The sequence below is a fragment of the Protopterus annectens genome, chromosome 3.part1 (assembly GCF_019279795.1).
Source record: "Protopterus annectens isolate FY-2018-M chromosome 3.part1, PAN1.0, whole genome shotgun sequence".
Classification (NCBI taxonomy): domain Eukaryota; kingdom Metazoa; phylum Chordata; order Ceratodontiformes; family Protopteridae; genus Protopterus; species Protopterus annectens.
In genome coordinates this window covers 1,123,081,345-1,123,101,486 of record NC_056732.1, presented here as the reverse complement: position 1 = coordinate 1,123,101,486, position 20,142 = coordinate 1,123,081,345, and the positions used below count along the sequence as shown (strand labels likewise).

General features: G+C 39.4%; 1 protein-coding gene across 1 annotated transcript in view; it reads right to left on the bottom strand.

Annotated features, from left to right (window-relative positions):
- LOC122797756 (transient receptor potential cation channel subfamily A member 1-like) overlaps positions 1-20,142 on the bottom strand; it is a 1,191,690-nt gene that overhangs the window by 657,573 nt on the left and 513,975 nt on the right. Inside the window, exon 10 of the mRNA XM_044066280.1 lies at positions 19,808-19,907. Coding sequence (XP_043922215.1) covers positions 19,808-19,907 — 100 coding nt within the window. The remainder of the gene's footprint in view (positions 1-19,807; positions 19,908-20,142) is intronic.

The window sequence follows — 20,142 nt, the reverse complement described above, 5'->3', positions numbered from 1 at the left end:
AAGGGACATGATGATTAGTGATCAGCAGTATGGTTTCATGCCAGGAAAGAGCACTACAGATGTGATGTTTGCTCTGAGAGTGTTGATGGAGAAGTACAGAGAAGGTCGGAAGGAGTTGCATTGTGTCTTTGTGGACTTAGAGAAAGCATATGACAGGGTGCCTAGAAAGGAGTTGTGGTATTATATGAGGAAGTCAGGAGTGTCAGAGAAGTATGTAAGAGTGGTACAGGATATGCACAAGGGTAGTGTGACAGCAGTGAGGTCTGCGGTGGGAGTGACGGATGCATTTAAGGTGGAGGAGGAATTACATCAAGGATCAGCTCTGAGCCCTTTCTTATTTACAATGGTGATGGACAGGTTGACAGATGAGATCAGACAGGAGTCCCCGTGGACTATGATGTTTGCAGATGACATTGTAATCTGTAGTGAGAGTAGGGAACAGTTGGAGGAGACCCTGGAGAGGTGGAGATATGCTGTAGAGAGAAGAGGAATGAAGGTCAGCAGGACTAAGACAGAATATATGTGTGTGAATGAGAGAGAGGATAGAGGAATGGTGAGGATGCAGGGAGTAGAGGTGGCGAAGGTGGATGAGTTTAAATACTTGTGATCATCAGTTCAGAGTAATGGTGAGTGTGGAAGAGAGGTGAAGAAGAGAGTACAAGCAGGATGGAGTGGGTGGAGAAGAGTATCAGGAGTGATTTGTGACAGATGAGTATCAGTAAGAGTGAAAGGGAATGTCTACAAGAGGGTAGTAAGACCAGCTATGTTATAGGGGTTGGAGACAGTGGCATTGACAAAAAGGCAGGAGTAAGAGCTGGACGTGGCAGAGTTAAAGATGTTAATATTTGAGCTGGGAGTGATGAGGGTGGACAGGATTACGAATAAGTATATTAGAGGGTCAGCCCAGGTTGGAAGGTTTGGAGACAAAGCCAGAGAGGCAAGATTACGTTGGTTTGGACATGTGCTGAGGAGGAATGCTGAGTATATTGGGGAAAAAGATACTAAGGATGAAGCTGCCAGGTAACAGGAAAAGAGGAAGGCCTAAGATAAGGTTTATGGATGTGGTGAGAGAGGACATGCAGGTGGTTGGTGTGACAGAACAAGATACAGAGGCCAGGAAGAAATGGAAACAGATGATTTGCTGTGGCGACTCCTAACAGGAGCAGCCAAAAGAAGAAGAATAAAAATAAGAAGTGGGTGTGAGGAAAAAATAGGAAGTAGAAAGTAAAAAGGAAACTAAGTCATGTAGAGGAGAAAGATGACAGAGATAAAGATTGCAAATATAATATGTCAGAATAGTTTCTTAGATGAGGTAAGGCATAGCATAGCTTAAGATACTTTATGGCTAGATTGGAATTTTTGTCTACTCAGGAGTGTTGGTTTAACTGAGACTTGAAAGAGTTTACTGGAGTTATTTGTTTAAAGGAAAGGGTTGGCATTTTAGATATTTAGAAGCAATAGACAGAGTTGTCAGCAGAGCTGTCTGATTTAGTTATTGTGAGTATTTTTTATCTACTTTTCAAAGGGGCTGTTTGGTGATTTGTGTTGAAGAATGTGAGTTAGGTTAGGGCATTTCTCAAATTTGTAAATACCATTTGTGTATTAAGTAGTTAATACAGAGTCAGAGAGTGAGACCGTTCCAACCAGTGTGAATGCTTTGTTGCCACACAGTTGTGAGATTTGTTAGGTAAGGTTTTATCCAGTGGGGAGTGACAATTTTTGAGGATTTTTTATTACATCTTTTACATGGTAATCAGTTTTCAAGTTGTCATCAATTAATACCTGTAGTAGCTTACTGCAGGCTACAAATTCAATTTTACATTGTTTGTACAGGTTATTGTGAAAAGCAATTTCTGAGTAGAGGGTTATTTAGGGAGAACAAGACGAACTTGGATTTTGGGGGGATTTAGAATAAGTTATGAATTATACAGATATATTTCAGTAGATGCAAAGAAATTCTGGGTTAGTCGTTGGAGTGTAGGCATTTTTTAGCAGCTCATATCAGAGTGGAGTCATCTGCATATTGGATGATTTTTGCATGTTTCCTTGTTGAGTGGAGGTCATTCACAAACATACTAAACAAGAGAATGGCGAAGAGAGTACTGGGGGACTCCAACTGCTATTAGAAAGGATGAGGAGATGTTATTTTACAATTGGTTCTTTGCAGGACATGTAGCTGTCAAACTAAGTGAGTATAGGTTTATGTAGTCCTAGGGAGGGCAAATGTTTTTGCAGTTTCTTGCACAAAATGATGTCAAAAGACCTTTGAAAGGTGAAGGAAAACTGTTGTAAGCCAGTTTCACTCATATCAGTTTTGATATACAGTGGTTACAATGTCAGTGATGGCTATAGTAGTGCTATGGTAAGGGCAGAAGCCATGCTGTGTTGGAGACAGAAGATTTCTGTCAGACATGAAGGAGAATAGTTATGTACGGATACATTTCTCAAGGATATTTCAGAGTAATGATAGAGTGGCTATTGTTCTATAGTTTGGTAAGATGTGGGTATGACCCCAGCTATAAGATTTTTTCATAGGCTGGGAATGTAGCTTTCTTTAAAGGAGAACTGCACCCACAGACTCAAAAACATGTTTATTTCATCATTGTTTGGTGATTCCTACATTTTAACACCACCACTCGATTTCAAACCAGTTAAAATAAGAGTCTGCCAACACTATGTAATGCTGATTGTTCCGCTCAAATATGTCAGTGGCTACTCTTGATCAAGGTAACTCAGAAAGTGGCTCTTTTTGCAAATGTGCTTTAGTACTATTACATACTGAACAAGAAGAAAGCACTTTATCAATATCTTTCAATAGAGAAGGCCAAAATACTAGTCCTCTTGCCCTTCTTTTGGTAGAGTCGGAACCTGGGTGGCCATAATGCAAAATCTGAATATATTCATGTTGTAAGGAAGTAGGAACAATAACTTTGGGACCTTTGACAATTATGCCATCTTCTATCAGCATCTCATTTCTGTATGGAAAGTAAGGTTGCACTTCTGGTGATATACAGGATTGTTTTGATGGCTATCCTATATTGATGAAGTGGTTGAGCTTTTGCAAAATTGGATTAGTCTTTGTATGATCTCTCAGTTCATCAAGTAGCATGTTAGAAATATTATGCACTGCCATGACAGCAAAGTCAAAATTCTTTGCATGAAGTATTCCATGGTATTTCTGAGCAATCTGGATGAGGTATTAGCCAGATGAAGAAGTTTACCTTTTGCATAGACCATTTTGAAATTATACTTTTGTAATATGAACATCATTCTTTGTAGTCTTACTGGAGCTGAATGCATAGGCTTCTTTAAAATAGTGACTAGAAGTTGATGGTCAGTTTCAATCTGGATAGCTCAGCCATAAATATAATCATGGACCTTTGAACATGCAAACACAATTGCCAAAAGTTCCTTCTCAATTTGAGCATACTGCATCTAAGTTTGGGTAAGAGTTCTAGATGCATAGGCAACAGGTCTGCCCTCTTGAAGAATAATTGCACCAAGACTGAACTTTGAAGCATTACATCAAAGAACTACTGGTTTGTGGACATCATAGTACCTTAATGTAGAAGGGTTGGTAATTTGTTGTTTGAGGTTATCAGATGCTTTCTGTTGTTGTTTTAACCCTGGCCATGCAACATTTTTACATGTCAGCTCTCTTAAAGGCGCTGATAACTCACTAAAGTCAGGGATAAATTTGCACATATAGTTAACCATACTAAAAAAATGCTTCAAAACTTGGATATTGTCTGGAGCTAGCATTTCAAGAATAGCTGCTTGCTTGGAAGGATCTGGTCCTAAGCCTGTACTGACAAATAAATTACCTACATAAGTAACTTCTGGTAGTCTAAATTTACATTTCAGAGGATTCAAATTCACTTCATGCGCTGTGTCCAGAATTTTCCTGAGAATTCTTTCATGCGCTGCTTCATCATCGCCTCCAACTAGTAAATCATCAACTATTATTCTATACTGATAGCCTAAAAAAGTCTTCACCATTGCACACTGAAAGTCTTCACTGGCAGAATTTATTCCAAAAGGCATCCTGAGGAATCTGTGTCTACCAAATGGGATACTTAAAGTATTCAGCAGTGAAGATTTGCTATCAGGCATTACTTGCCAAAATAAACTATTTGTATCTAAGACAGAAAAAAACAGTGGCATTTGGCATGAGGGTGGCAGTCTCCAAGACTGTATGCATAGGATGATGAGGTCTCTCTAATGCCTTGTTCAAGTCTCTTAGGTCAATGCATATTCTGATTTCATTTGAATTTTTCTTATGAGCAACTACCACGGATGACACCCACTCAGTTGGTTCTGTGAGTGGACAAATCACACCCTGCTGCACCATTTTGTCTAACTGGACCTTGACTTTGTCCTGCATAGCTAGTGAAACTCTCCTTGCTGGTCTGATGACTGGACTGACCTCTGAGTCTACTTTCATGGAATACATAATTAGAAGTTTGCCTAGATAGCATCACTGAAACTGGAACTGGGACATATCCTTATATGACGTACTTCTTTGGTAAAAGAAAGCAGTTTCATTCTTAAACTGTCTCTGAGACCTAATAATGACTGCATAGGCCTTCAAAATACATAAAATTGCAAGCTGTAACTGTTCCTAGCCAAAAAGCATGAAAGCAGTACTGAGCCTTTGGTTTAAATCTCTTCACCTTCATAAGCAACAAACTTTACACAATTAACCAAATTAAGTTGCTCACCAGCTCTCACATTAAGAAATGTTTCTGCTGACATTACATTACACTTTGAACCATTGTCCACTTTGAACTCTATGGGTTTTCCAATGATCAGGACAGTACAACATACCTCATTCTTTGCCAATAAATCTACTGCATTATACTTTTTTCCAACCACTTGTACACCATCTACATAGAAAGTAGGGTTACAGCTCTCTGATGATCAACTTGCTTTTTGGAAGGACCTTTCTTATTAACTGAATGAGGCTTGCTTAATTCACAAAACTTTTGAAAGTGGTTCCATTTTTTACACTTGTGGCATTGCTTACCAAATGCTAAGTACTTCTCTCTTTTAGACTCATGGTTGACTACACAATTACAACAGTTAACAATAAGACTTGACTTGGGTTTTGCTGACACCCTTATACTGCATTGAGCAGGTCCAGTTTGCTGAGCTAGTCTTGGAACTTGCTAAAAAGTTACAGCTCCTCCCATAAAATCTTGTGGGGGGTGCAGTTGCCATCTGCTTAGGACTGCTTCTTCTTGCCACATGCTGCATGCTGTCCATGCTTGCTCTACAGTCTGTTGAAACTATGCACTTATCAGTTGTAAGCATACTTGTGTGCCTTTCTGTGAGCTCATGGATTTGACAAATCTCTGTGGCTTTGCTCAATGTTGTCACTGTCATAAAGCAAAATCCTTCTCACTGCAGCATTATTAACACCACACATAAGCCTATCCTTCATTAACTAATCTTTCAAATCAGCAAATCTGCATGTTTTAGCTTTTTTTCCTCAAGTCACTGATATAAGTTACACCTGGCTTTTGATTTTTTGTATAAAATAAGTGCCTCTCTAATGTAACATTTGTCTGAGAGTTGTACATTTCTCTAAATTTATGTTTCAAGCACTCGGGGTCTTCCCTTGATTCAGCTGGAACAACAATATGGTGATTTCCCCCCTCTCCTGCATATACTTCTGGTGCATACACAAATAAACACTCTCTTTTAATGATTTCTGACTCAGCTACATTAAGCAAAATGAATGCCCTAGTATGTACATCTTTGTCAGAAAAAGTTTATTGTATGAAAATATCATATTCCTGTTCAAATACTCTCCAATTCTCTGCTATATTATGATCTAACTCAAATGGACTGGGTCTGCAAAATGCCTCTGTTGTATCAACACACAGTAGTGAATGTGCTTGGCATTAGGTATGGACATACACACATATAAATATATGCCATCATTTTATGCCAGAAATTATAATTATACCCAAGAGCAAAACAGACACTTTGAAATAACTGCACTTTGAAAAATAAGTCCCCATAGCACGAGAACACTTTAAAATCACTGTACTTTGTGAAACCACTCCTTATCAGTGTAAAAAATATTTTGAAATGACTGTACTTTGTGAATAAACTGTACACAGCAGAAAAAGCTGTGAGTAAAAAACACTTTGAAATGAATGCAGTTTGCAAATAAACTGTACACAGCACAGAAACTCTTGAAAATGGCTATACTTTGCGAAATAACTCTGAACAGTGTAGTAAACACTTTGAAATGGTGGCACTTTGCAAATAAATGTACACAGCACAAGAAACGTTTTGAAATGGCTGTACTTTGAACTTTGCAATATAACTGTACTTTGCACAATGCAAACTCTTTGAAATAACTGCACTGCTATAAAGCACACACTCTGCAAACACTTTTGCACACTCTGAGATAATTCAAACAACTCCAATTATGCTTTGAATTGCTTTAGTCAATGTGAAATAGTAGTTTCTGCCCAAACATGGTCTTTTGCTAAAAAAACATGCAGTTGCCTTCCTTTTTAAGTATAATTTGCCCTTTTATTGTACTCATTATGCCCTTTTAACCTCTTATCATGCTCATTATACTTTTCTTGTGCCTGTTTTACTTTAAACATGCTTGTTATGCAAATCTGAGGTAATTCTGAGCCCCTTATGGATAATTCTGCTAGTTTTATTAAATATCATGGTTTCAAACATTTTGTTTAATTAATAATGTGTTCTGTGCCTTTTATTTGATTAATAATGCGTTCTGTGCTAGTCATTTAATTAATAATGCATTTTGTGTCTTACAAATACTCCGTTTCATTTTCTTTGCAAAATAAATCAATTGTGCAAGTTCTGGTTACCTTAAGTTAATTTTTGGCCCCTTTTCCACCTTCAACTCTGCACCTCATGGTTTGATGACGTTGTTCTTTTAATCCTGGTTCTGACACCATGTCACTCATCTGGTTAGGATAAAACAAACAGTTATGGGTTCAGTTCAAGCAACTTTATTGCACACAAACACATCAGGAATGAGGCTTTTTAACTTAAACTTAACTTAAATCCTCCCAAATAAACAGCCTCTGCAAGGCTCAAACCCATGAAGCCATGCCAGACAACAGACTGACGACCACACTCATACAAATTAATACTCTGGCTGTTCTCTCAAAATGGCACTGCTGCCTGCACATGCTCACTATTTATATGCACATACCTACATCTGGAAATGCTTCTTAAGGGTACATACGCACACTCTGTTCTACAGTGTGGAAGGCCCATACATGGTGCACAAGGAGTCAAATATCCTTTTGTACTTCCTGCAGGGGGACCACCAGGATTACCTTCTGGGTATGCTTTTTTTGAGGGTTCCTGGTATAAACTGGATGGCTGGTAGCACCCTGCTGTGGTGGGGAGTTATACAATGGGTATCACTAGCTCTAGTAAGCAGTGTAGACACAGACACACTGAACTGAAGGAACATCATTGTGACCTTCTTAGTCAATGCAAAGAGGAGGTTGTAAACAGAAAATGCATCAGACTTCAATGGTAAGACGTTTTAGCAGGTAGCTGCTTGTGACTGTTAAGGCATAGATGTTCATACATAAACTCCCAGTATCTGTTAGTTCAGTAGACAGTGTGGTTGCAATTAAAATGATGTGTAGTATTACATAGCATATAGTTCATCACAACTATCACCCAAAGAACATAATACTGAAACACAGAAGCTTCCTGGTTATACTTTTAAAAACACATACTTTTCTTATTCTCAGGCTTACACATCTCTATTTTAAAATATTTGTCCTTTTACCAACACAAGATGCTTGAAAAGCAGTTGAAAAACCACACTATTCCAGGTATTGTTGTAAATTGACTATAATAAAAAATGTGCAAGCTGAAAGCAAAAGGATTATCTATTTAAAATATATATTCTCCTTCCAAAAATAAAGAATTCTTCCACATATTCAACAGTCTTTATCTTCTCATAACCAATTCTCCACCAGTGTTTCAATGTTAGAATTGCCTTTTTATTTAAATAAATAAATGAATATCAAACCTCTGGTTATGGCAAGGAAGAATCTCCTTCCTCCCAAGACTGGAACTTCCTAAACATGCATCCAGACTAAAACATTTTTAGATTAAGAAAGTAATGTTTTTCTAGATCTCTTATCTAAAAACTGAGAACGTTTTACAATATCTCAACTTACATATATCAAAAAATGTTCTTAGTGGGAAAAACACATAATAACTCAGGATAAGTATATCCCGCATGTGGAGTGGACAGTTTTTGAAGAGGCATAATCACATCTGTAAACTGATGCAAATCAAAGCCATTCAAGCTAAACAAAAGCCAATTCCTTGAAAAATGAACAGTCACAAAGAAAGCATAAAACTTGCTTCTGAAAAACCTTTTCAAGATGGCTGGTGTTAAGGTCTTCCTTACCACCAGATTTAATATAATCAGCAATGACTTCAAAGTAGCCTAAGGAAAGCCAGTAAAATCATTGATGAATGCCCTTTTCAGCCAAGCCCTGTTACCCAATTTGACCCTCATAAACCTAGCAGGATATGCATCTAGCATGTACAGAACCATATAAGGCATACAGCAACTTAGGTTGCTGCCTAGGGCCAAGGGCCTGGTACTAGCTGGGGCCCCAGCCTGACCTTAACAAAAAAAAAAAAAAAAAGCAGAAACCCTATTCCACTGTTCTGTGAGCAAACTTCTAGTCTGTCAACCTGCTCTGCTGCTCTATGTGTAATGCCTTTTTCAATATCAAATCACATAGCAACCTCTTTCAGAAGGAGAATCATTCTGTGTGTTATCTAATCATAAAGCATGGACGACTTCTTTCAAATCAAATCACAAAGCATGGATGTTCTTTCAAGCACATGAATTAAGTAAAAAAAAACTTTAACCAATGCCAGAAAACTGAAGACACTGGAGAAACAACTGTATAATCTATTAATTTTATTAACAGTATGAAATGGATAAAGGTTGAGCATGTTCATTCCCTAATAATAGGAACTTCATGAGAATACTATAAAAAAAAAAACACGATTTTAAATGCACGTCTAAAGTCACATGATCATAAAAAAAAATCATAAAATATCTTAAACCACTAATGTCCAGTCATACATAATATCATCCAATAATTAATTTAAAAATTAAATTATTACAATTCACATTAAAAAAAAAACCTTAGCACAATTTTGCTCTATCCTTATTTTTATTGTTGTTGTTAGCCAAGTCCCAGTAGCACTGTCTGGCTAAGTGATTTGCTCAGAGTCAGATGCTAGGCAAATGGAGCTATAGAGAGTCAAACTCTATACCCGTGACTACAGAAATCAGTTTATTCATAGGTTCATAAGTAAGTACTAGGCTATCTGCCCATGGGCATTTATAAGCCTAGCCACAGAGTGATGGCTTTCGCCTCCCCATTAGATTAGTAACCTGGGCCTCTGTCAACAGGGCTCCTGAAGTGATCTCAGGGTAGAACTTACGATTACCCATCCACTCATCAAGATTTCTCTTGAAGAGGGTCAGAGAGGAGCTCTGTCGAATATGCATTGGGATTCTATTCCAGAGTGAGGGGAGTTGCTGGGACAGGAATCTATCCCTCCAGCATGTCCTGTTTATTGTTGTACATAGGTTCAAGTCATTAGAATGAGTGGTTCTGAGGGATCTCATTTTTTTGAGGTGAAGCATGTCCATTAGTTCAGGGTTTGACATGGCCCTATAGGTCAGGCATAGGTCACCTCTGAGCAGACGGTAAGCAACTGAGAAGAGCTGGAGCTTTTTTAGTCATGCTTCATAGGGTAATTGTTTAAGGCCCTTAATCCTCTTAGTGAGGTACTTCTGTGGTCTTTCTAGTTGTTGCAGGTGTCTAGTGAGGTACATCCCAAATGAGGCATTGTACTCTATTATGAGCATAATGAGTGAGGAGTAAAGGGGCACAATCACCTCCTTGGATCAGGATGAGAAACCCTTTGTGATCAGGTGTGCCACATAGAAGGATTTCCTGACCATTTTGGCTATGCGGTTATCAAAGGAGAACATGCTATCTACTTGGGTACCCAGATCCCTAATTACTTCTTCTGTACTCAGTGGATTCCCATCTATGTGGTAGTCTGTAGGTACTTTGTTTTTCCCAAATGGGATTACTATGCATTTTTTGGCATTTAGCTTGAGGCCGTGACTTTGACACCAGGTGTTTGTCTCTGTGAGACCCTTTTGCAGGATGTCTGTGTCAGCTGGAGAGTCAATTATTGCACCCAATTTACAGTCATCTGCGAACTTGGTTAGCCACAGTCTCTCCTCCTTTGCCTGTACTTTGGAGAAATATATACTGAACAGGAGGGGTCCCAGGACTGAGCCCTGTGGGACTCCACTTGTGACTGGTTTAGAGTCAGACATGGCGCCTGCCACACTTACCGTGTGGGTTCTGTCTGAGAGCCAATTGGCAACCCATCTCATGACATGGGGGGTTGATATTTAAGCTGGTGAGTTTGTCTATGATTCCTGCATGTGGGATGGTGTTGAACACCTTAGCAAGGTCCAGATATGCTGTGTGGACCTCCTTCCCTTCATCTATGGCATTGGTGACTGTTTCGAAGAAATCGGCCAAGTTCAGGAGGCAAGATCTGCCTTTAACAAAGACGAACTGGGTGGGGTCCAGTGTCTGGAGGTTCCCAATGTCCCTGTTAATGAGCTCCATGATAATGCGTTCCATGGCTTTGCAGACCAAGCTAGTCAAGCTTATAGGGTGATAGTTCCCAGGGTCAGTTGTGGCACCACCTTTGTGGAGTGGTACGACTGTTGCTGTACGCCATTCTTTGGGTGCATAGCCTGTAGAGAGGCTGAGTTTGAATAGTGATTTGAGATGGGGGGGTAAGTTCATTTTGAAGCTCGTGTAAGACACAACCTGGGATAGCATCTGGTCCCATTGATGCTGTGTTTTTGCCCTTTGCAAGGGCTGTCTTTACTTTTGTGTCTGAGATATCTGGAGCGCCACATTCTTCTGGGATGGGTGCTAGCCCCTTTGGTGGAGGAGGAGGAGGTGAAGTTTGCACTGAACTTGTCAGCCAGGATGTTGGCAGTGTCGGTTGGTTCAGTGTATTTATGGCTATTATGCTAAGCTTGGACCATATCTGAGAGTTTGCCCCTAGACTTTTGACATAGTTAAAGAAGGCCTTGTGGTTATCCTTAGAGTCATTGGCTATTTTTCTTTCGAAGGTGGCCTTGGATGATTTAATGAGGGAGCGCAGTTTTTTACTGATGTTAATCAGCGATGCCTTCTTATTTTGGGATATTGTTCTATCTTGCAGGAGTTTTCTCCTTCTGGTGTAAAGTTTATTTATGGACAGGGTCCACCAGACTGGCTTCCTCTGTTTTGAGGAGTTGATCTTGGAGTTTAATTGGGATGGCTCGGTGCATGCATTCTTGAAGATGTTCATAGAATGCACTTGTAAAAGATTCTGCCAATGGATCATCATTTTCCATTTGATTGGGAGCTTTGAAACTTCCCACCTCGGTCTTGAGGAGTGTGAAGAGCAAAGCACCATAAGCCACTACACTAACTGTCAGACATTCATTAATGTCTTAATTTTTTCATAAATAACTGAGAATATCAGTCAGTCAGTAATGCTAGTCAATCCAGTTTCATAGTTATTGATCAGAAAATTAATTTCAAGTTGATTAGAGTTGTCTGGCACTTAAGGCTCTGAGCTGTTAACAAACTGGTTCCTGTAGTCACAAGTACAGGGTTTGTATCCTTCCACCTCCATATGCAAGTCACTCAGACAGTGCTCCTAGGTCACCACTAAAAAGGAAGGCTGTACAATGACTTCATCTGGTTAACAAATATAAAATAATATTTAAAATCTGGGTATTTGTTCCCTTATTATTTTTGGCTTTGTCTAGAACTCTTGAGTAAAAAAGTTGAAAGATATCTTTGTCCATTCCTTGTAAAATGTGTGACTTTTTGTGGACTGCAATCATAAAATAAAGACAGGCATGAGTTTAAGAGTCTATATCCTTCAGAAAATACTTGCTAATGCAAAGCTTTGTATTCTAGCAACTTTCTACATATATAACACAAATATTTAAAATCTGTTACTGATTTTTGGGCCTTTGTTTTTGATTTGAGCTAAGGTATTGAGAGGCTAGAGGGGGTGAATGAGTTGCACTGTATGGTTTTGACAGCAATGAGCTGAGGCATTTTCAGTGAAGTATTTATGAATATATTCATTCACGTTCTCAAACAGATATCTGAGGAGTACTGTCAAGCAAATGGCTGTAATTGATGCTTTGTGTGTGTGCGCATGCATGTGTGTGCTTGTGTGTGTGTCTGTGTGTGTGTGTGTGTGTGTGTGTGTATGTATTTGTGTGTGTGTGTGTGTGTGTCTGTATGTGTGTGTCTGTGTGTGTCTTGAGTTCTTGATTCCTATAAATCATGCTAGTAAATAAAAAGAACTGATTATAACAAACAGTGGCATCGTCAGTGGGACCATGTTGTTTGAATATAATCTTAGGTTTCCTTTTTTTGCTGTCTACAGACAGTGTGTTTATTATTTGGCTATGAATAAACTGGACAACATGAAGATTCTAAGTTTTATGTTAAAATAAAAGTGCATACATTTTAATTAACCTTGTTTATATGTAGGCACACTGGTGGGAAATGCACTATGTTGGACTACAGCAGTCTGTCTGCTACTCAGGGCAGATGAGTCAGGCTATGATTAGCTTCTGTACTGCAGGATTTGAATCTTTCAGCCTTCATCTGTCTACTGTGTGACAGTGCTACTAGGCTGCCCCTGAAAAGGGGCACATGCTTCCAGTGGGCTGTTCCAAGATGTTAGAAAATGTGTTACACTTTGACTTTTGGATTCTTGCATCCTTAGCATAGGAGCTAATTAGTGCTTCATTAAATGCTGTCTGCCTCTATGTCTTGGCATGCCTTAGAGTTTAATGGATTGCAAGATGCATTTTCAATAAATGTGAGCTTGAAGTGAAAATAAATTTACTGTTACTTTTGTTGGGTTTGTGTTCAATGTGAGACTGTTTTGCTTTGTTCGGCAAATGTCTGTCAGTGTTTTTTGCTGTAAATTTTAAAAGAGTAGTTTTTAATTAAATCCATATCTCTGTGATCATTGTCAAAGTATAAAAAAAAAACAGTATGCCCACCAACAGGTTGGAGTGGAGTTTTATGGTAACTGAAGTAATTTAGCCTACTACTGAGATGCTGGCATGGCTGTGGAGGAGGCAGTTCATTACCTCACCTAGGGTATCATTTGACCATGATCCAGTTCAGAGCATACATCAGAATAACAGACAACTACTTGTTGTTCATAGTTTCATAGGATCATAGGTGTGTACTAGGCTAAGTAAGCCTACCCCAAAAAATTTCCTGGCATCATGTTGCCCGACATTAGTCCCCAGTGCCCTATCAAGTAAGGCCAGTGAAGTGATCCCCGGAGTGAATTTTCTATTGCCCATCTACTCGTCAAGATTTCTCTTGAAGACGGCTAGTGAGATGCTCTGCTTGATGTGAATGCGAAGTTTGTTTCAGAGCATGGGCAGTCTCTGGGTAAGGAACCTGTCCCTCCAGCATGTTCTGTTTATTGTGGTAATGAGGTTGAGGTCCCTGGAGTGTGTGGCAACCAGAGATTGGGATTTTTTTTGATTTAGCATATCTAACAGCTCTGGGTCAGACATGGCTTTTTAGTTCAAGCAGAGATCGCCTCTAAGTAGGTGATATGAGACCGAGTATAGCTGGAGTTTTCTGAGTTTGTCCTTATAGGGCATGTGTTTAAGACCTAGGATCCTCTTAGTGAGGTATTTTTGTGGCCTTTTCAATTGTTGTAGGTGTCTAGTGTGGTACATGCCAAATGGGGCGTTGTATTCTATAATAGGTCTAATGAGGGATGAGTAGAGAGGGACTATGACCTCTTTCTTCCTGGATGATAAACCCTTTGTAATGGGATGTGTCACATAGAAGGACTTTCTGACCACAGTGGCAATGTGGTTATCAAAGGAGAGGCTGCTGTCAACCTGTGTCCCCAGATCTCCTATCACACCTTCATTTTTTAGTGGACTACCACCAATGTGGTAGTTCATGGGCACCAAATTTTTCACAAAGGGAATAACAATGCATTTTTTGGCATTGAGCTTAAGGCCATGGTTCTGGCATCAATCATTGGTCTCAGTTAGACCTTTTTGTAGAATGTCTACATCGGTTGGAGAGTCAATAATGGCTCCCAGTTTGCAATCGTCTGAGAACTTGATCAGCCAGAGGCCCTTTGTGTTGGCTTGGACTTCAGAGAAGTAGATGCCAAATAGGAGAGGACCCAGGTCCGATCCTTGTGGGACTCCACTTGTAACTGATCGGTAGTCAGATTTGGAGTCCGCTACTTTCATAGTGTGGGTTCTATCAGTGAGCCAGTTTGGAACCCACCTTGTGATGTAAGGGTCTATGCCTAGTTTAGTGACTCTACCTATGATTCCTGAGTGAGGAATGATATCAAAGGCCTTGGCAAGATTGAGGTAGGCTGTGTGAACTACCTTGCCTTCATCCACAGCTCTGGTGACAGACTCGAAGAAGTCTATCAGGTTGAGCAGGCATGATCTAACTTTCACAAATCCAAACTGCATGGGGTCCAGAGTTTAGATTCCCTATGTCGCTATTTATAATGTCCAGGATGATGCGCTCCATGGCATTACATATCAGACTCATCAGGCTAATAGGGCGGTAGTTCCCAAGGTCTGGAATGAGAGTAGCAGTGTGGCATTCTGAACGGACAAAGCCGGAAGTGAGTCTGTGATTGAACAGGGCACTCAGGTGTGGTGCCAGTTCACTTCATAATTCATGTAGAACACAGCCAGGGATATTGCCAGGTCCCATGGAAGCTGTATTCTTGGCTTTGGACAGTGCGGTTTTAACCTGTGCAACAGTGATATTAGGAACTTGCCACTCCTCTGGTATTATGATAGACCCTCTAGGGGGTAAAAGGGGGGGTAAAGTTCACATTGAACCTGTCAGCCAGTATATTGGCAATAACAGTTTGCTCAATATTTGTGTTGCCATTATGCTGCAGCTCGGAGCAGATCTGAGTATTGCAATGCAGATTCTTGACATACCTATAGACAGCCTTGTGGTTATCTTTAGTATCTGCTGCAATTTTGTTTTCATAGCTAGCTTTAGAGGATTTGATGAGGGATCTCAGTTTTTTGCTGAGGCTAACAAGGGAGTTTTTCCAGTATGGGACTTCACCTTTTTCTGCAGCAGTTTCTTCTTTCTGTTGTAGAGTTTGTTTATAGTAGGGGACCGCCAGATTGGCTTCCTTTTTTTGGAGGAGAGTGTCTTGGTTCTGTTTGGCATGGCCCATTCCATGCACTTGTGTATGTGTTCATACAGTGCATTGGTGTATGATTCAGCAGTCATGTACCTATTTTCCATTTGCAAGGGCATCGTGAAGTTAATTACCTTATTTTAGAAGCCCAAAGTTAGCTTTGGAGAAGTTTTTTATGGTGGTTTCCTTTACGGGGGGTGAGGGTGGTATGTGATCATAGTGATTATCTTGTGGTCAGATCTGACCAGAGAGGAGTTGATTACTGGTGCAGAGCAACAGTCACCCATGTTAGTAATAACCAGGTCAAGGATGTTGCTACCCCTGGTGGGGATAAGAATGAGTTGGTCCAGGGCATTGGCATTAATGAATTCCAGAAAATGTTCAGCAAGTGTGTTGGTACATGAATAATTATCCCAGTTAATGGAGGGGTAGTTAAAGTCCCCCTGTATAAGGGTATTGGGTTGTACCTTAATATTTTCTAGGGTGTTTAAGAATGTGAAGGGGGAGCCACCACGGACCCCGGAAACTACCACCCCATTAGCCTGATGAGTCTGTTCTGCAAGGCCATGGAACATGTCATCATCATGGAACTTATAAACAAGGACATTGGTAATCTCCAAACTCTGGACCCCACCCAGTTAGGGTTTGTAAAAGGCAGATCATGTCTCCTAAACCTGATAGACTTCTTTGAAGCAGTCACCAAAGCTGTAGACGAGGGTAAGCCGGTTCACACAGCCTATCTAGATCTTGCCAAGGCTTTTGACACCATCTCCCACTCTGTAATTATAGATAAACTCATTAAACTAGGTATAAATCGATATGTCACAAGATGGGTTGCCACTGGCTCACTGACAAAATCCCATACTGTGAAAGTAGCAGACTCCAAATCTGACTTCAGACCAGTGACAAGTGGAGGGCCACAGGGTTCAGTCCTGGGTCCTCTCCTGTTTGGTATCTACTTGTATGAAGTACAGGCTAACATAGAAGGTCTTTGGCTAATGAAGTTCGCAGATGACTGCAAACTAGGAGCCATAATCGAAACTCCTAACAATGTGGACATCCTACAAAATGGCCTTACTGAGACAGATGCCTGGTGTCAAAGCCATTGCCTCAAGCTCAATGCCAAAAAGTGCATTGTCATCCCCTTTGGTAAAGACTCTGTACCCATGAACTACAACATAGGAAGCAGTATGCTTAACACTGAAAGTGTGATAAGAGACCTTGGGACACAGGTGGGCAGTAGTCTTTCCTTTGATAATCACATTGCCACAGTAGTCAGGAAATCCTTTTATGTGGCACACCTTATCACAAAAGGTTTCTCATCCAGAAAAAAAGAGGTCATTGTTCCCCTCTACCCATCACTCATTAGACCCATTATAGAGTACAATGCCCATTTTGGTATGTACCTCACAAGACATCTACAACAACTGGAAAGGCCACAGAAATACCTCACAAAGAGGATTACCAGCCTCAAACAGATGCCCTACAGAGACCGTCTCAAAAAACTCCAGCTTTACTCCATGGCATATCGCCTACTCAGAGGTGATCTCTGCCTAACATACAAAGCTATGTCAAACCCAGAGCTGTTGGACATGCTCCACTTAAAGAAATCCCAATCCCTCTGAGCTACATGCTCAAGGGACCTAAACCTTGTCACAACAATAAACAGAAAATGCCGGAGGGATAGATTCCTGTCCCAGAGACTTCCCATATTTTGGAATAAACTACTTATCTATATCAAACAAAGCTCCTCATTAGCACTCTTCAAGAAAAATCTTGATGATTGGATGGGAAATAGGAAATTTACCCCGGGGATCACTTCTGTGGCTCTGCTCGACAGTGGCACAGGAAAATGATTTTCTTAGGTGACAAAATCCAGGGTACTTTTTTGGCTGGGCTTGTATAGGCCCTAGGGCTGATAGCCTAGCACCTACCTATTAACCTATGACCCTATGAGTCTTGGGACATACTGGCAGATCTATAGCAGGTTACAAACTGGATTGCAGTCTTACCCAGTGTTAGTTGTACCAGAAGTATCTCTGATGTGTTTTGTTGGACTACTAGTCTGGAGGTGTGCATATCCTTTATGAATATGGAGACACCACCACCTTTGGGGCTTTGGTCCTGGTTTTGGGTCCTAAAAGTGTGGTATGAATTATAGCCTTGTAGCGCAGGGGTGTTCTCCTGGGATTTCAACCAGGTCTCTGTTACTGTACAGATGTCAACGTTCTCCATTTTAAGGAGTGCTTCGAGTGAGTGTATATTAGATATACTCGGCAATGACAGCATCACAAATATTGCCTATAGGACAGCATGTTTTTCAAAAGCCAATAAAAAAGGAATATATTTTAGTTTGTACCTTCTATGCCATGGTGCAACCATCCAAGAATTATCATCCTGAGTTTAAGTGTCAAGTTGTATACTATTCAGCAAGATTTCATAACTTTAAAAGAACTTTTCAAATATTTGACTTTAGGGATAACTTAATTTCATGGGTAGTGTATATCTCTTTCTGTAATTCTAATGAGGTTTACTTTCAATAATGTATTTTTGTAAAAAGAAATCAAATTTCATTGGAAACTTAGAAGAGTATCACAACAGTCAAAATTTCTCCAAAAGTAAAGAAAAAACAAACAACAACAAAAAAAATAAATGGATGGCAATGAATTATCAGAGACTGTATCATTTTATTATATATGTATAGACCAGCAAAATGCCTGTATATGCAATTAATACATTATTGTAACAAACAATAATGCCCAACAATCTTGAAATAGCTCCCAAGCAAATCAGTTTAAATGGCATGCTTATTGATAGCTTAACAATATGAAATAAAACTAACTGCATCACCTCTAATACAGTGCTACAGTATGTAAAGACTAAATTATGAGAAAATACCTCCTTACTGCATAAGGTAATAAAATGAATGTAAATGTGCATAGGCTAATCTATTATTATTTGTCAGGAATTGTAGAAAAATCATCTACCATGAATTCCACTTAACTGTATTAACTTTAGGAGATGCAAATTGGTAAATCTGTCTATAAGTAGTATAAATGCATGGTTCCAGGTACCTGGTAGAATTTGCCAGTGCTTAAAAATCAAACCTATAAAGGACACAGCAATTAGTCTGACCCATTTAAGAAGGGAATCATTTAAATACCAACAATTTCTGGAGATGTTAATATCCAAAAGTCTGGGGAAGGTTCATCAGGGAGCTGCTATACAGATGCACATGCAATGGCTTCCATAAGGGTGACTTATTTGACTTTGATCAAGGGACACATCCAAATCACATGAAAATAATCTGTATCAGATATACTAAAATGCTGATTACTATTACATGTAGCCCAGCCCATGGCAAGCAGCCTCTTAGGTGTATGCAGCCATCGGTGAATGAGTTTGAGAAATGTCAAATGATGGATTAAGGGCAGATTGAGTGAGAATTGAGGTATGCTATCTTGGATAAAGTCTGCGGATGGTGATCTTCTTGAAGGGTATGACTCAGAACCTCAGCTATTATCTTAAGTTTGACAGCCCATCCTTTATTGAATAGCTTTATTTTAAGATTACCATTGAAGCTTTCAATATTAATTCTATTCTATTTAACACTCTGAATTAATTTATTATTGCTTTCAATAGTGCAGTTTTTATTTCACAATTTACTGCACATCCTTCCATCCTCATGCATTTAACTTACATTGTCTGTCTTATGCTATCACATTATGCTGTAAATCACAATAGATAAAAAGGCTGATTTTATTTAAGAGATGCTTACATTTACGTAACAAATATAGCTGCTTGCTGCTGACAGCTCCTGCAAAATTACTGAGGTGAAAGCTTCAGTTGTAGTCAAATCTGTGGACAGGATATTCCAAACTAAGAAAATCTGTTGCAAAATATTAGGTTAGCCATAACTCCTCCCTGCAGATGATTTGCACATCTGCATCACTGCAGGAACTACCCATGCCCCTATTTTCAATGCAGGTGCACTCATTCACACACACACACACAGTGAATAGTGCCACTGGCTTTGGCAGTGGCAGTACATACCCTTCCCTAAATTGATATCCTACATCTCATGTTATGAGATTTCTGCCCTATTACTGGTAGTACAGAGAACTGGCCAGAAACTGCAGCAGCAAACTCTGAGGTCAGGTTGCCATAGCCATTCATTTATTGTCCTCCTCTGACAGCTCCTCTGGTGCTCAAGAAACTACTATAACTTCAGTCATCTATGTTACAGTCATATGTTACAGTCATGCCTTTACTTTTTGTGTTGTAGAGTAGGCTAAATGGTATATTATTTACTTATTGTTCTGTTATGATAACTTCTGACATAAGTAAAATTCTTTGAGTAATATGATTCAACAAAAGTAGCATAAAATGACAAGGATTACAATTTTTGCCATTTTGTTTAAATGATTGATTGTTATGACATGCCTATATTAAATAAAGTAAGTCCAACCTTTAGATATAAGTAAGTTTACAGTTTTCCAGGAACCACAGGAAGTAGCCAGGAGCAAAGGTGTTCGGTTTTCATTATCAATACTGTCAATACGTCCTCCCTAAAAATAAAAAATAAGAATATAGATAAAATGACCTACATAAACATTGATAGCTAAAACATAACAACATAGCAAATTAAATGGGACAACATAATACTGCAGAAGGCAGATATTTTAATAAACCATAATTACATTTAAAGATTGCTCGACCTCGCCAGAATTACAGGAATTCTTCTTTAACTCCTGTTTGTGATTAATATGAATAATCATTTCTGTGAAAGCCTTGAGCTAGATT